Source organism: Castor canadensis, chromosome 13 (assembly GCF_047511655.1).
Source record: "Castor canadensis chromosome 13, mCasCan1.hap1v2, whole genome shotgun sequence".
Classification (NCBI taxonomy): domain Eukaryota; kingdom Metazoa; phylum Chordata; class Mammalia; order Rodentia; family Castoridae; genus Castor; species Castor canadensis.
In genome coordinates, this window is record NC_133398.1 from 50,305,003 (window position 1) to 50,323,680 (window position 18,678).

An 18,678-nucleotide genomic window follows, 5' to 3' on the forward strand; every position below is an offset into this window, starting at 1 on the left:
TGGTCCCCTTTTCCTATTCAAACTTAGGCTTTCACCTAACAACTTCCAACAGAGAAATAATCAAAGATTCAGTAGCTTGTATTACTTTGTGGTAGGACATATTGTTTCAATCTAGTCAATGCATATTTTTTAAGCATCTAAGCACATTTATTAAGACAATAAAAGGATGAGTGTTTATTGTACATTTTAAGAGGCTTTTATTCTCAGGAGGTTGTAAGAGTGGTAAATAAGTTAGTACAGGAAAGGTATCTTCAAGGAAGCAAAAAGTGCTATGGTGATCCAAAGTGGAGCTTGTAGCTCCTAGGGAGACCAGGGCTCTAGCTGGGCAGGTCATCCTTAGTCCTTTCACAGACAGGGCCTCTCAGAGAGAGAAAGTACTGTCAATAAACACACATATACACATATAAGCAGTAGATATATTAAGGGAATGGTAATTCTTTTACTTCATCTGAATTTCACATTCCTTTGAGCTACATTTAGAGCAACATTGGGAAGTAACATTGGGAAGGCAGACTGGAAACTTATTCAGGAAGCTCTTAGAACATGGAACTGGTTATCTGTAATTCAAAAGGTATTACTGAAGTAAAAATGTTAACATTGGTTTGCCATAGTTATTGCTACCCTATGGAACATAGACTACCCCAAGGCCTCTAATCTCTCTTCACATGTTTTATCTTTTACAGTGGTCTTATAATATCTCATTATATTGGGTTACCAACATGTATCTAACCATTCTTGTTGTTAAACATGTTGGTCGTTTCTAATATTCTGCCACTAAAAAAAGTCATAACAACCTTCTTTTACAAATTTTTTCTCTTTTGATTATTTCTATAGGCTAAAACCTTATACATTAAACTGATTTGATAAGATATAAAACAATCTAAGATTACTGAGACAGATTCTAATATTAATTTTTGCAAATTTACAGTTCTAGTTGAGGTTTTAAATTTAGTACTCTGTATGGATTTTAATTTTTGCCTCTGAGTGTCTTATAGGTACTACTAAATCCTCTAATAACTATTATTCCATGAAAGACTACTGCTTTAAAATAAAGCTTACTCTCAATACAAAAACTCTACTAAGCTTGATCTAATATTTAGAAAGCACATTGTGTTAAGTGAAGCCTCGTATGTAATGAATAATGAGAGTATTAGAAATCAGATTGGATAACTAGTTTGCAATTGTCTCAAGAAAAGCAATCAGTGAGACAAGTTCTTTTGGTTACTTCCTCAAACAGCCAACACAATAGGGAGAGTGGGGGAAATGTTCCATGAACACCTTAAAAAGGGAATCAGGAAACCTAACATGCAAACATAAGAAAACACAACCAACAACAGAGAACACCCTCCAGAATAATCTGAGATGCACAAAAGGCAAACCTAGAATTGGAGTTTTACTAGATCTCCACAGAGATAAGTGGTGTATTTGAATATTTGACCTTCACCATGATTCACAAACAGTTCCTTGAAATTGTGTTGGTGCTGCTGGCCTCTTCCACTGTCTTCTCCCCAGAGCTAAAAGAGGGTCTCCTTCAACCAAGAATGAACAGAGAGAGATTACAACTACTGAATAATTTGCAGACCTTATCAATTCAGCAGTGTCTGCCACATAGGAAGAACTTCCTGCTTCCTTGGAAATCTGTGACTCCCCACCGGTATCAAAAAGAACATGCACTGGCCATTCTCCATGAGATGGTTCAGCAGATCTTCAACCTCTTCAAAGCAAATTCTTCTCTGGGCCATCTGAAGGACAACCACATAGAGAAATTCCTCATTGAACTTCACCAACAACTGGCATACCTAGAAGCACTTATGAGACTTTATCCTGAGCAGAAAAGTGGTGCCTTGGGAAGTGAGAACCTTAGATTACAGGTTAAAGCGTACTTCCGAAGGATCCACGACTACTTAGAAAACCAGGGATACAGCATCTGTGCCAGGATCATTGTCCAGGTAGAAATAACTCAGTGTTTGTTGTTTGTATTCAGATTCACAGGAAGACTGAGCAATGAGGAAAGAGACCCTTGAACAGTGTGGAGCAAAATACAACTATAGGTTTTTTGTTTGTTTTGGTTTCTATAGTACTAGGGATCAAACCTAGGGCTTTGTGAATACAAGGCAAGTGCTCTGCCACTGAGTTACATCTCCAACCTCCCAACTAAGGTTTTAAAAACATAGTAGAATTGGTAGAGGACAAAGTAACAGCGTTCTTTTGGCTTTGTATATATGCATATATGTATTATATATAAATATATATGTATATATAATTAACTGTCTTTTACTATTATGTATATTGACCATGTTTTTAATTCATTAACTCATTAATATTTCATAATTGGTTTTACAAATGTTCATAGAAGTTGGCTGGTAAATATGATGAAATGTTTCCAATGTAATAATACCTTCCTTAACATAAAACATTCATTCCAATGATTTCCTTATTTGGCAGAAATTGGTAGAGGCAATGAGAAATACTAGGAATAATTTGTTCTGTAAGATTTGAAAATAGCACCATATGCTGAATACTTAAGCTACAGGAGACACAGCAGAAATATTACCAAGGTACATGAACAATTTGCAGAGAAAACAGACACACACACACACACACACACACACACATGAAAAAAATTTCAATCTCACTTATTATAATAAAAATATAAATACAACTAAATAACATACCATTCTAACCTATTAGAAAGATAAAAGCCAATGTATACACATGTGAGTAAATGTAAAAATGATAAAATTAAAAACTTAAAAGAAGAAAATGAAAGCAATCTTGTGATGATATTGTTAAAGGATGCTGGTATAATTTGCCAGAATACTGGAAGTTGGTACAATCACTATGGAGGCAATTTGTTCATATATACCAAAATTACAGTTGTATATAGCCTTTGATCCATTCATTTTAGGCATGAAAATGTATCTTATAAAATACTTGTTTGGTGGTGAAATGACTTAGATATAATATTACTCACCACAGCATTATTTATAATATCAAAATATAGGAAGCCACCTGAATTCTTGTAATTAGAGGTAATTTAGCTGTATTCACCTAAAGGAACATCCTTCAGCTGGATAAAAGAACGAAGACACTCCTATATTGTATTAAAAGAAGGATAAGAAAAGAAAAACAGGCATGATACAGAACTGTGTATATCATGCTGTATTTGGGTGAATGTGAAATAAATTTAGCATTTGTACTTATTGTCTATGAAGAAATACAGAATACATAAAAAATAAGTTGTAATACTGAGACTGGAAGCTAGGAGTTAAAGACTGATCAGGAAGACTAGGGCAGGGGCCCTCTGTGGAGAGGCTAAGAGGCCTTGAGATGAACAGAATGTGAGAAACCTTGAAACTGCTGCAAGCCTGGGAGTTGAGATAAACAGGTGGGAGGAATGGGAAATCTTGAAACCACTCATTCAAGTCTTTTAACTGCTTAAGGCATGTGAACAGCACATGAACTAGGCCCTTATTGGATATCCAGCTGGTGCCCAGGATTTCAGGGTCACTGGGAAGGAAAAGGGAGCCTGCACAGGTGCCCTTGTGATGTCCATGGGCTGGCACAGATGTACATCCCTTAAATAAATCAATCACACAAAGACACAACCAGCTTGCCTTCCACCAGGAAATAAAACTCTTATAAAAAACTTCTAGACAGAGAGCCTTGAGGGCTCAGCCTTTCTGAAACCCCTCCCATGTATATTGGAGCTTTTCTATTCTTTTTCTCTCTGCTTAAATAAACTCAGCTTTTCCTCTCTGCTTAAATACAACTCTGTTCTTTTGCTCATCCTGTTGTCTGTGACTTTCATTCTTTGATCACATGAGACAAAATTCCCAGTAACTGTTACAGTTCACTGGAGACCATACCACCACAGCATACTAAATTACCATTCTCTGAAGGTTGAGAACAGAGGAGCACAGAGTGGTAGAATTTTTATAGCTTACTGTGATATTTTAAATTTATACCTAACAAGTCACAGTTATCAGAAACATGCATGAGGAAGTCATACTGGTAAAAGGGAGTATTAGATGAAGGATAGAGGAAACAGGACTGAATCAGTCTGTCTTTGGTTGGGGTGGTGGGGTAATGGAAGGTTAGAGAGATACCCATCATACCAAGGGTCATGGTTCCTGCTCCTGGGAGTTACTGGTGATGAAGAAATTATAGCTCTTCTAGCCAGGAGCTCTCAGAAATCACCATGAAACAATTGTTCGTCCATAAACCTGAAGTTTACTGAGACATGGTGACCTTCCCACAGTGGCTCTGTGTAGGCAGCAAAGCCATGGCCCTGGAGCTAGTACTATTACTTCATGTCATGTTCTGCTTCAAATTCATTGCACAATTAAGGCAAAAGTTACTGTACAATATAAAAGCTTGATAAAACAATAAATACTCCAGTTCAGTTTAATTAGTGCAAGTAAATAGATTAACCATTGCCCAGTGCATCTAGATTTGGTGTGAAAGGCAGGGGTAGGAACTGAATGGACTTTTGAAGGTGCAGCAGAGTCACTGGCAACAGTAAAGGAGGCCAAAGAACAGAGGCTGGCAGTCAGGAGCAAGTCCTTGCTGAATTCAGTGTGGCCCACGAGTTGATCTGTTTACCTTCAAGTTCACACAGAGGTAGTGGAGTGGAGGGAGGAGAAATATTTACCACACTTGACTGCAAACACAGATTACTTTGTTTGTAGTGGTCTGGATAATTTTTTGTTGCTTTTCTTTTTTAAACCAGGAAGTTTTCAGAACCAAATTCATCTATCATATTCAATTCTCAAATTAACCTTGCAAGGTACTTTTTGTTTTTATCCTCTTTTCTCAGGTGAAAACAAAACTTTAAAGGTGAATGAACATGCTTAAAGTGACTCAGCAAGACACAGAGCTAGCAAATGCCAGAGCAAAGATTCTATCCCAAGTTAGCCTGATGTAACAGCCTACCTACACTGAGTTCTTGAAACCACAAACCTGAACAACATTGCGCAATATTGCTGCACAGTAATTATATCTCTGATAATAACAATTTTCTTCTGGCTTTCATTATTCAAGTTCACAACACTCCCTGCATTTTTTAGTTAAAGAAAGGACATTTCCCCTCCTCTAAACATTCTTTTCCTAAGAACTGAGAAGGAGGTGCTGAATGCACATAGGAAAGGGGAGAAGAGGGAACAGCCACAGTTCCTATTATACAAGAATGTGCAATGAAACCCTTTCTTGTTCTGGGTGGCATTCAGTAGGAGAGAGAGAGGGAGAGAGGGAGAGAAGGATGGATGGAGGGATGGAGGGAAGGAGGGAGGTCTCTTTCTCTCTCCTACTGAATGCCACCCAGAAGGAGGGAGAGAGAAAACAGAAAAGGGGAGAAGAGAAGAGAAAGAGAAGGAGGAGGAGGAGAAGGAGAAGGAGGAAGTGGAAGAAGGAGGAGGAGGGAAATGGAAAAACAGTGTCTTCACTACCCCTACTCTTAGCAAATGTTTGGAGAAAGGCAATGGAAATCCAAATGATTCCAGAGTACAGTTTTTTCCTGAATATGCAGGATATGGCCTGATATACCATCTCTAGTATACAAAGTATTTTGTACCAACTTTTATAGGCCATGGCTGTGTCAGATTCCATGTGTGCCATGGGTGATATGGATGGGCACTATAAAGTCAATTCAAGTGCCCATTTTCTTTAACATGTCATATCCAAGTTTCCTACCAACAGAAAACAGAAATTTACATGAATCAATCCAACAAAAGACACATGTGATTCCTGCCCATACTGTATTGCCCCAACTAACAGAAAAGGAAATAGAGTTTAGCTATAAGAATTGGGTTTGATGAGCTGATGAGCATATAGGAGAACTCTGCTATGTATTACCATATGTACTCAGGTCACCCAATATTCATGTTTCCCCTTGTCCCTCATGTACAGTGCATTCACTCTATTTCAGAAGGGCTGACCCCAAAATATTTTCTAGTAATTCCATCCAGCTCATGGTTCAAAGTCTTTAGATCATATGGAATCCTCTATATAGTGTCCAGATGTCACTCTGTGTACTATGGAGACAACATAATGACAACCAAGGCTACCATTCAGCACAGGGCAAGAATGAGAATACAGAAACTTCTATGTTCACTGACAGACACTGTGAAGGGCAGGGCATTTTCGTGGATTAGACATTGATTCTGTTCTCTGGATTGAGACCCTTTGCATTTTTGCTCCTTATTCACTTTTGCCTGAGCTCTTTAGGATATTCATCATTATGTGTTATGATCTTTGTCCAACTTAAAGTGGACTTTGCGGAAGTCCCTATTGGAAGCTGCAAATTTTAACAGCACATTTTCTTACTGAGAATTGTTTTAAGAATTACCCAGCAGTTGAGGCATTTTAGATCACTCTCTTCTTTTAGATAAGGTTTATGACTTATTTACCAATTCCTTTAAACTTTGGTTAGCTTATATACATTTGTCAGGTCCAGGAATCTGTTGGTTCTTGGTAGGTTAGTGTTGTTTTTTATATCAATTACTACTTTGGGTCTGCATGCAACCAACTTTTCTAACTTTTAAGTCCTGGGAATGCTAAATTATCTTGATTTCTTTTTACTTCTGCTTACATACTGGAAAACATTTTGTTGAACTTGTGTCTTTCTAGAATTTCTTTCAAATGCAGCCAACAAAATTTAACACCTACTGCTATCACTGGTTTTCTGTCTCCTAAGTGTTACAACCTCAGTAGGTATATGCTTTCTAAAGCAAGTGATGGTTTTCTAAAAAGTTTTGTCATTGCTTAGTATGGATACAGTTTTCATTAAATGAAATTATTCATTATAATGAAATTATTCACCAAATAATATAATACACTGTGTTACCTTTCTGCCACTATAAAAATAATGGAGACAATCAGCTCAAAAAGTGTATTTGGGCTCATATGTTTGGAGGTTTCAGTCCATGATTGATGCCATGTTGCTTTTGGTGAGGCAACACATCATCATAGCAGTGTGCGGTAAAACAAAATCACTCACCTCATCACCAGGAAGCAAAAGAGAGAAAAAGGAGGAGATGGGGGTCCCTAAAATGACACAGCTCCAATGAGCTTTGTACTTCCTGCAAAGCTCCACCTCTCAAAGGTTTACCACCTTCCAATAGCACTGCTCTGGACTCTCTCTCTCTCCCTGACACAGGGACTTTCTCTGAGGAATATACTGAATTTGCCTGATTGGCTCTTGGTAATTTTTGGATGATCAGGATGATGTATTTACATTGAGCGGGAAACAGAACTGGAACAAATTCAAATCAGCAAATGAAAATTTGATATTGGAGAGAAAAAACTTTTGGGGTAAAGAAGAAGGAATACTAAGGTCAAGAAAGCAGGGGTATGCTGTTGTGTTGACCTACATCCTGAGTGCAGCAAAAGTTAGAGCCCAGCTCATACCCTGAGTCCTTTCCTTAAGCCTTCCCCTAGTTATGTCAACTACTCAATATTTTCAGCTTATAATTCTTTCCTAAATTGAAGAATTATATACTCAGCTGCCAAATCAAACCTCCTCTTGATATCTAAACAGCAACTAAAAGTTATTTTGTTCAAAACTGATGTCCTGAGGTCTGGGGAATTTTCTTTCTTATTCTTTCCCAATTCTGTCAGTAGAAATTTCACCTTTTCAAAGTTCTCATGTAGTCACTTTTGTAAAAAACAAAACAAAACAAAAAACCCACAGTGTATATTAGTTGTACTGAAGATTCCTTGTGGCATTTTCATATTACAATGTACCTCCCACCATCATTCTCCCTCATCCCCTCCCTGCTACTTAAAATGATTTTGACAGTTCCAATACTTCACATGCTACATATATAAAATACATCAACTGTATTCACCCTCCTTTACATTCTCCATTCATTCTCTCGCTCCCACTGGTAACTTCCCCCAACTGGACCTGTTTTTTATTCCTGTCCTTCATTAAAGTGTATGTTAATTGTTTAAAGGGGTTTTTCCATAGTTTTTCACCTGTGACTATATTGTAATTTAACCTTACCTTTCCCTCTACCCCCTATTATTTAATAGCTTGCATTGTGTTTTGCTATGCCTTCTTCCTACATAGATGCAATGTATTTCAATATTATTCTCTCTCTATTATTCCCTTTTCCTCTCCCTCCTCCCACTAGTCTCCTCATACAATTCCACTATTGGAAAATTATGATCATGTTTGTATTTGTGTATTCATTTATCTCTTGGCTCTATTTTCTATATATGACAGAAAGCATGTGACCCTTGTCTTTCTGGCTGCTTCACTTAACGTGATGATCTCCAGTACCATCCATTTACCTGCAAATGACATAATTTCATTCTTATGTACAGTTGAATAACATTTCATTTCATTGTGTATATATATGTATATATCACATTTTCTTAATCCATTTGTCAGTTGTAGAATATTTGGACTTCTTTTTATAGTTTGGCTATTGTGAATAGTGTTGCAATAAACATGGGTGTGCAAATGCCTTTATTGTATCCTGATTTACATTTCTTAGTATATATGACCAAGAATAGTATCACCAGATAATATGGTGATTCTGTTTTTAGTTTTTTGAGGAACCTTCATACTGCTTTCCATAGTAGTTCTATTAATTTGCATTCCCACCAACAGTGTAAGAAGGTTCCTTTTCCCCACATCCTTGCCAATATTTGTTGTTGTTTGTGGTGTTGATGATGTTTGTATTAAAACAGGAGTGAGGTAGAATCTTCACATGGGTTTGATTTGCATTTCTTTTATTGCTTGGGATGTTGAGTATTTCTTCATGTATTTGCTGACCATTTTTACTTCCTTTAAAATTTTTCTGTTCAGTTAATTGTCCCATTTCTTCATGTAGTCATTCTTTGGCAGTACTGAGGTTTGAACTCAGGGCCTCATGCTTGCTGGGCAAGTGCTCTACCACTTGAATGACTGACAATAGTCATTCTTGTATCTTCATTTTCTCTCACATCACGTATCCAACCTTATTGCAATTAATGGTTTTGCACCAGAAAGTATTTCCATGCAGGAAATTCATCTTGCTTTTTATTTGTGACACAGTGTCTTAATTAACTGAGTTATAGTAATAAACCTTTTAGAACTGTTCTTAAATTCCCCGGTTAAGATTTATTAATAGTAACATGCCTCTGGGCTATTTTCCTGACATTTTATAGGTATCTTTATATCCATACTTTTTTTTATTATTCATATGTGCATACAATGCTTGGGTCATTTCTCCCCCCTGCCCCCACCCCCTCCCTATATAGTGTTCCTGTTGTTCTATTTTATTTCAACCTTCTTTACTTCTGGAGCCAGTTTTATACCAGTCTCAAAAATCAAGTTATATGATTTTTCATCCTTCACTTATTCTGTCAAAAATAATTTTTAAATGTTTCACATGTGCTTATTGAATATATTTCTCATTTTGTTTTTATTCTAAAGACTTCTTTTAATTTTAAAATAATTAAATATGGGCCTGAGCATCATTATTTTAAAACTTTCGAGATAATTCTAAAATGAGGCCAAGGGGGAAACCACTGCTCTAGGAGAATATATAAAGGAACTGTGAGACACTGCTGTAATTAGCAGATTTCTCTCAGTGATCTGCTCCATGCAGGAGTGTTTTGTAGTCCCCAGAGAGAATCAACCACCATCCAAAACTGCTTTGACTGTCTACACCAATGATGCCACATACCCCCAATAAAGTTTGAAAAAAGTGAGCTATTCACACTGGAACTATCATGAGGAGAAATAGGGAGGGCAGGTTGAGTGGAAGGTACAGAGTGAAGCAGTAGTTTGAAGAAGTGATTTGAATGTTCATGACTGTTAGGAAGTAGGACTGTAGAGGGGTACCGCCAAAGAGGTTAGCATCTGTGGAGTTGGGAATTCTTACCAGTGTGAAGGAGCAAATTCTGAATGCTAATTCCATTTTCTTGTTGGTCTGACATGCAATTGGGTAGAGGGATGGGTAGAGATGGAGCAGAGAACCTATCAGAGGTTAAAAAAACTGAATATTAATCTTCTTCTTTATTATAAAAGCATACTTTCCTGAGGAGTCCACCTGTTTGCTCCTGGTTTTGTTCTTCATTTGTGGACAGAATTTTGTCTACAGAGATGAAACTACAGAAAAATAAGGGCAGATATCAGCCAACTTCTTTATGTCCTGGCCAATCACAGTTGTATGCTCAGCATTTCAGGGCAAAGAGCAAGCTTTTCACAGGATTAAAGCCAGAATATACTAGTGTTAATGGGTTGTTAATGGTTGCTGAGGTTTATTTTTCAAAATATCTCAGCAAAATTGTAATAGATTTTTTCCTTTAGAAGTTGACAAGAAAATTCTGAAATTTATATTGAACAGAAATGCCTACAATAGCCAAATCAATTTTAAAGAGATAAACAAAGCTGGAAGAGTGATACTAGCATATATACATCATAAAATAATTTGTTATTGGAACAAAAATTGAAAAACAGGTAGACCAATGGAAAAAAATAAAGCCAAGAACAGACCATAGATGAGGTTATCTGATTTAGTAATGTGTCACAAAGCTCAGTGAGCAAAGATTGTGTTTTCATAGATGCTGTGTGTCGATTGAGTGTCCATATTATTTCCATCTCACAACTAACAACAAAGTGCCTTTTTTTTTTTGTGGTACTGGGGTTTGAACTCAGGGCCTACACCTTGAGCCACTCAATCAGCCCTTTTTTTGTGAAGGATTTTTCGAGATAGGGACTCCCAGACTATTTGCCCTAGCTGGCTTTAACTGCAATCCAATCCTCCTGATTTCTGCCTCCTGAGTAGCTAGGATTACAGGCATGAGCCACCTACCCCAGCCAAAATGTCTTTTGATTTAAACAGCAAATATATTTCTGGGAGTCTAAAATAAGTATATACTGTGCACAAAGTTTAAAAGTTCAGCTTAAAATAGTGATATTAGTTAATAGCAGTTCTAGGTTGTTCTTAGTTTCTAGTCTGACTTCATTAGACCTTCCATATAACTGTTTTTCAAGGAAAACTTTTTGTACTATGGTATGAACTCATGGTCTCATGGTTGCTAGGCAGGCATGCTGCCTCTTGAACTATGATCCCAACCCTTTTTTGCCGTAGTTATTGTTCAGATAGAGCTTGTCAGTTTTGCCAGGTATCCTTCTATTTACACTTCCCATATAACGTAGCTGAGGTCACAGGTGTGTGCCATCACTCCCAGTTTGTTGGATTAAGATTAGGTCTTGATAACTTTTTGCCCAGCTTGGCCTCAAACTACAGTCCTTCTGAGTAGCTGGAATTATAGGCATGAGTCACCACACCTGGCCGTTGAAGATTTTTTTGAAAATGTTTCATTTATATTTTAGTGATTTATTTTTGTCCTGTGCTCTGTCTTTATGAAATAACAGAGTTTTTAAATGGAACACTCCATGAATGTGCATGTCATCCTTGCACAGAAGCCATGCTAATCTTGTCTGTATCAGTCCATTTTTTTTCAAAGAATATATGCTGCTAAAGGGAGCACAAGAACAGAGTATTGAAATGCTGGAGCACTGTAATGATGCTCTTTTTTTTTTCATTTTTCTTTTATTATTCATATGTGCATACAAGGATTGGTTCATTTCTCCCCACTGCCCCCACCCCCTCCCTTACCACCCACTCCGCCCCCTCCCTCTCCCCCGCCTCAATACCCAGCAGAAACTATTTTGCCCTTATTTCTAATTTTGTTGTAGAGAGAGTATAAGCAATAATAGGAAGGAACAAGGGGTTTTGCTGGTTGAGATAAGGATAGCTATACAGGGCATTGACTCACATTGATTTCCTGTGCGTGGGTGTTACCTTCTAGGTTAATTCTTTTTGATCTAATCTTTTCTCTAGTACCTGTTCCCCTTTTCCTATTGGCCTCAGTTGCTTTAAGGTATCTGCTTTAGTTTCTCTGCGTTAAGGGCAACAAATGCTAGCTAGTTTTTTAGGTGTCTTACCTATCCTCACCCCTCCCTTGTGTGCTCTCACTTTTATCATGTGCTCATAGTCCAATCCCCTTGTTGTGTTTGCCCTTGATCTAATGTCCACATATGAGGGAGAACATACGAATTTTGGTTTTTTGAGCCAGGCTAACCTCACTCAGAATGATGTTCTCCAATTCCATCCATTTACCAGCGAATGATAACATTTCGTTCTTCTTCATGGCTGCATAAAATTCCATTGTGTATAGATACCACATTTTCTTAATCCATTCGTCAGTGGTGGGACATCTTGGCTGTTTCCATAACTTGGCTATTGTGAATAGTGCCGCAACAAACATGGATGTGCAGGTGCCTCTGGAGTAACAGTCTTTTGGGTATATCCCCAAGAGTGGTATTGCTGGATCAAATGGTAGATAGATGTCCAGCTTTTTAAGTAGCCTCCAAATTTTTTTCCAGAGTGGTTGTACTAGTCTACATTCCCACCAACAGTGTAAGAGGGTTCCTTTTTCCCCGCATCCTCCCCAACACCTGTTGTTCTTGGTGTTGCTGATGATGGCTATTCTAACAGGGGTGAGGTGGAATCTTAGCGTGGTTTTAATTTGCATTTCCTTTATTGCTAGAGATGGTGAGCATTTTTTCATGTGTTTTCTGGCCATTTGTGTAATGATGCTCTTTAAAGATGAATATAACCTTGTGACTATGTTACATTAACCTAAAACACACTACAGATGAACTAATACCTAGAGTTACTTGTTTCCTTTATGTTGACACATTGAGCAAACATATTAGTGACGGGTGACTTCCCTCTAGTGGTTCAAATTGGAATCCCCATTTACATGCATATTCAAGACAAGAACATAGCTTCAAGGTAGAAACTAGATGAAAATTTTCCCTTAAAACAAACAAGCAAAACAGACAAACAAACAAATAGAAATATAAAAATCTTTATATATATACATATATACACATTGTCAATCAGAGCAGAAAAATTTTGAACTTATATGGGATTTCAGATTTATATTGTTTAGCTTGTATCATCCAAAAGCTTTTAAAATTTCAAAATTCTTGAACATTTCAATGAAACTGAGCATTCACAACCAATGATTGAGATGAATAGTGGCTTCTCCTAGCAAAGAGCCTTATTTTCCATGCTAAAGAATACGTTGAATTCAGGAATAGATAAAGTTCACAAATCCTTAGCATTCTAAGTGCTTTTTATATGGTATTCCTGTATCAGCACTAGGATTTTTGCTGTTAGAGCCCAGTAGTTCTATGCTGACCCCTACACACACACACACACACACACACACAAGTGCAATGTCTTTACATACACACGCACCCTACCGTGAATGATACAAAATGGCTTCTGGACTAGCTAACCCACATTCTCCCAGTACTAGTACTCACACATGTTTCAACCATGATTCTTTGTGGACCATTGATTCTGCCCTTCCTCATTCTCCAGCCCATTCTCTCCCAGGCTGTTTTCCAAGACTGAGTATTACTCTACTTAGGATGGATGTGATTATACACATATGTGCTATGTAGCAATACCTCCAAAGCTGCAGCTATCCTACACATATTTACATCTTAGTTTTATGGATATAACCAAAGGAACAAGTTAAGAGAACAGGCAATATCAGAACAAGATTAATATATAGTGGACGGAAGCTTCTCAGGTCTCTAGCTTAAGATCTGGGTTTTTGGTTTATGAACATAGTCCCCCTTCCTAGTTCTCAATAATCAGTAACATTTAATATTGAGAAATCAAAATATTCTTTAAGTCATAACTTAGGCATCAGGAAGAAATTTACTCCAATTCATGTGAGTATTAGTTTTTTTTGTGCCTGTGTTTGAAGTCAGGGCCCCATGCTTGCCAGGCAAGAACTCTACCAAATGAGCCACACCACAGCCCTGTGAATATTCATTTTTAAAAGCTCACAAAGAACCCATAATTCACAATCTATACAAGCTTTAAGCTTACTCTACTTTTCTGTCCTCCCCTTCATCCACATACCTGCACCTTCTTTTAGAGAGTCATTACAAACTGTGTACTTTGAGAAGTATCCCATATTTTCTATGAACGGAGATCATTTTACTTTAACACAAGGAAAAAGTGCGGAAGGTTTTTGCTCTTTGGGGCTGGATCTCCCACTCAAGGAGTAGGTATGCATACTAGTGCACATAACTTTGAGAAATTTCATCCATTTTTTACAAAATAAAATTATTATATAAGTACTGAGGACTTCTTTTTCTATAAAATTGAAATACTATGCCCAGAATAAATACAGAGGAAAAATTTTAAATTTGTCCAACTGATCATTGACCATAATTCATGTTTTCCTGATTTTAAGGCTACCATTGTTTATTTCAAACTTCAGTTTATGGTTAAGAGGCATCTTCTGAAGTGTATGTATACTTGGCCTCATGAGAAACATTTTGTGAGGTACCATTCTTTTCCTTTTTTATCTTAATTTTTAAACTTATTGAGAAGAAAGTACCTGCTGATTTCCAGTATGACGATTTCTTAAATGCAGGTCTGTTCTCTTCCGCCTTTTGGGAAAGTCTTCCTTGAAAGTAACTCTTCACTGCCAACTTTGGAAGCTCAGTTCCAGGTAATTCTCTTCAAAATATTTCTCATAACACAAATAGGTCCCCAAGTGTTGCAACTACTAAGGATATTCAAAGTAGGACTTCGCCAAGAAGGTCTCATTCTAAACATCCTGACCCATTTGTACTGAAAAGGTTGCAGGGACATCTCAGAGAAGAGTTATGCTTGGGATCACTGGAGCTGGCCCATGCTCCCCAGCACATCAGGGAACTTGGAGTCAGACCCTTCAGGAATTACAGAAGAAAATATTCATCTTTTTGTTGGATAAACATTAAAATGTCCCTCTTACAAAGAGTGTGACATGAGTCACATCACAACTTAAACAAAAGTTTGAGTTAAAGAATGAAAGTTCTTTAAAAGAGATCTTTTCTTTTGTAGTGCGGAAGATCAAGCCCAGGGCCTCATGCATGCCAAATAAGTGCTGTACCACTGAAATACATTTCCAGCCCCTAAATTATTTAATTTTGTATAAAATTTTGGGGATACACTTGACAGATTTGTACAAACACGTGATATCAAAGAAGATATGTGAATGTTAAACTAAGTCCTGAAAAGATGCTGAACACCATTAGTCATTAGGGAAATGCAAATTAAGAGTACAAATAACACTTCTCATCTATGAGAATGGCAAAGATTAAAAAGACTGTCCATAACTTGTGTTGGAGAGATGTGGCATCAGCTATATTGTAGGTGGGGATGTAATGGGAGTGGATGTAACTAATGTACAATATAAGTCTAATTGGAATTGTCATGATAAATCCCCCCATTAAACAAATATATCCTAATAAAAATTTATCAATACAAATAAATAAATAAAATGACACAATCTCATGAGAAAAGTTTGACAGCTTCCTAAAATGCAAATGCTTCAATAAGGTTTAGTCAATCCACTATCAGATATTTTCCTTAGAGAAATAAAGTATATGTGCTCACAAAGCCAAATAGACAAATGTTAAGAGCAGTTTCATTTGTATTACAAAACCCTGGAAAACACCTGCTTGCATAGTGAAATGGTAAATTGTGGCATATCTGTAAAGTGGAATATTACTCAACAATAACAAGAAATGAACTATTGAAACTTGATAAAACATGAACAAGCAAGGAAAGTAAACTGGGCCAACCAATATTCAAAAAATTTTCTTTAAATAAGAACAATTTGATAATTTTAATAATTCTATCTAGAGTAACGGATGTTAGTCTTTTACCCTAAGTACTTCAAATGGCTAATGAATCCATTCAGAAACCTAGATAATCTCAAAGAATATCATTCATATTCATACTAAGTATCACTAGATAATTATATGACAATATTAAAAATATTGTTGAGCATTTGCTATAGGCTAGGTATTATTTTAAGCATATTAGTACTTGAAAATTTGTTTTCTGAACAGTCCTCTGAAATTATGTGCATTAATGAAATAGGTATTTCTTGAGCGCCTCTATGTGAAAGTCCTTGTTCTAGTTGCATTGGTATGAATCAGTTAACAGAATGAGCAGATGTCTGTCTTCCCATTGCCCTGTTTTGTAGAGCAGAAGATAGAGCCATAGCAAGCACATAACTTTCCCAAAGTCTTCTGACTCCCCAGCCTAGGTTCTCTACCACATTCTGGGAATATTACTGTCTACATGAACCACAGAAATTATTGAGAATCTGAGCATCCTTTCTCTAGGACAGTTTAGATAAATAACAAATTCTTTCACTCCTATTGCCAGTTGCCCCAGTCACAGCTGGTACTTCCCCTTGTGGCAGATGCTTTATGTTATAATTCAGATTGCATTACTTTCTTTACCCCTGTCACAGACCAAGGCTTGTCTTCTTGATTTCATTTGTGAAACGCCAACCTTGACCAGCAGTTTGTTTTCTAAAACCTGAGTTTGGGTGTTATATTCATGTTGCATTGTTTGAAGGGTTTATATGCTACCTTTATTAAATTTCTACTTTTAAGCTTGGCTCAGTTCCTCCAACAACTAGCCTTCATGCTGCTCACACTATCTTATATGGTAGGGACAGACAGAGAAACATAACGTCACAGATCATCATGGTCTTCACATCATTGGCCTAGATGCAGGCCTTCAAACAATGAAACTTATGTATAACTTGGTATCTACTATTTAACATGTGCAAGCAAGAATCAACACACAAAAATTTGCCAAGTTTCTTTTTTTAAATTTTAAAAATTTTATTTATTTGTATTTATTCACACGTGCATACATTGTTTGGGTCATTGCTACCCCCTGCTCCCCCCCACCCCCTCTGTCCCTCCCCCACTCCCCCTCACTTTCAGGCCCAAGTTTCTTAAGTTACAATCTCTGAGCTACTGGTGTATATTAAAACTTCTGCACACTTCTTGATGCTTCCTTTCATTTATTGAGGAAATGATCATCAAGAACCTTGATGAAGTCTGCTCCTACAAAAATTAGAATGTAAGAGTGATGAAACACCAGCCCAGTGAGCCCCTGGATTCTTCCCAGTTTGTGGGAATAGACAAGTGTTGGTGCTACAGCTCTGCCACTAACTGCTTTTGTGCCTGGCTGGTCATCTGTGGAGCTGTGCCCATTGCAGCAGAACATTGGCAGATGGTGAGGGACAAGGTGCCAGGTTTGTATTCACCTGCTTAGCTGACATGGTATAGTCATTCCCTGAAGGCACTCTTGGCTCGCATAGCAGAGACCTTACTCTCTCCTTGTTTCTTCCCTAGTGGACAACATGTAAGTCAGGTGACTAAACACCAGAATCACAACTGGACTTGTGCTAGGGGCAGGGGGACTGTGCAGTAAGTCCCACCCAGGCTTCTCCAAGACTTTCAGAACTTCTAAGAATTAAACAGGATATAGCTACAGAGATATTCAGGTCAAGGCGACTGTACAGAATGTTTTCCACATTAAAGGTACAAAAATGAACAAAAAGCAAGTAAAATTGCACCTATATGTGTATTATATATGTATGTGTATATGCACATATGTGTTGCATATGTATAATCTGTTATTTTATATAATACATTTTAAATGTGATTCTTTTAATTCAGGGAGTGTTGTAGAAGATATACAAAAACATATATACATTGAACATAATATACAGACGTTCCTCAACACTTATCCACCAACATACACCATCCAAATTCAGTTTTTATACATTAGGTGTAATACATGTATTATGTTACATAATGTACATATATATTTTGCAACACAATATAACTTGTATATGTAAAAATTATATAATATATATGTCTCTAAACCCCCACCCTTACACAAATCCAAGCTAAAGACCTCAAGTCCAAAATTGTGTATATTACAGTAAAACCTCCCAAATTTTACCAACATCCGTGTACTTCAATAAAAAGGCTTCCTGACAGTTGACAATAGTAGAATTCCTAAAATACTGTTCTTAAATACATCTGAATCCTCTGTTTGACTATGGGGGAGCTTCAAATCTGATTATTCTCTGTGGTGAGGAGTATATTTTCATAGTTATGCATTCCGATATTAGGAATGAATTTGTGAAACAATTCATTCTCAATATAAACATTTAACACACATCAGAAATGAGATTTCCCTTTAATTACCACTGCAGTTCCACACAGAGTTTGTCCAGCTCCAACCCATAGTGTGGATAAGGGGTGGTTGGTCAGGAGCCTATGACCTGCACAATAGATTGGAGGCAGGAAGCAAATTTTCATTCCTTTCTCTCTGCAGCTGCCCATTGCCCAAAGAGCCTGTGTCCTGTCTGAAGCTGGAGACTTTCTCTTTTTGTAACCATTTAAGCTAAAAGAATAGCCATATTCCAGTGTGGGTCAATTCTTGTAAGAAAGGGCCTGTTCCTTTTGGAGGTGAATCCCAGGACTTGTATATGGAAGAGAAGCCTGCCTGGCACAGATGTGGTCTCTGCCCTTGCAATGACCGTAGGAGCTGCACGCGCCACTTGAGCACTCTGTGAACCACAGGGCAAGCAGGTTTCAGAGGTGTCCCTTCATTTTCAGATTCCAATATGTCATTGTTGCAGGGGATTCCCTCGGGCCTCAAAAACATCCTCCAAGAAACACACAGATGCAAACCTTCCTACAGCAGTTTTGCAAAAATTCAGAGTTCCATTTTTATTTTCTTCCTGTGGCTTACAACTTTCATAGAAAGCTAGAAC

General features: G+C 37.3%; 1 protein-coding gene and 1 pseudogene across 1 annotated transcript; one reads left to right on the forward strand and one right to left on the reverse strand.

The window, feature by feature from the left end:
* Nucleotides 1-1,445: 1,445 nt before the first annotated feature.
* Ifne (interferon epsilon) lies at nt 1,446-2,024 on the forward strand. The gene has a single exon (XM_020154023.2). It carries the CDS (start codon nt 1,446-1,448, stop codon nt 2,022-2,024), a length of 579 nt encoding a protein of 192 aa, XP_020009612.2.
* A 9,353-nt stretch (nt 2,025-11,377) lies between these two features.
* Nucleotides 11,378-11,475, reverse strand: LOC141415939 (U6 spliceosomal RNA; annotated as a pseudogene).
* Between the last annotated feature and the right edge of the window lie 7,203 nt (nt 11,476-18,678).

Coding starts and splice junctions, on each gene's coding strand:
- Ifne (XM_020154023.2), top strand. CDS start 1,446: ATGATTCACAAACAGTTCCTTGAAATTGTGTTGGTGCTGCTGGCCTCT.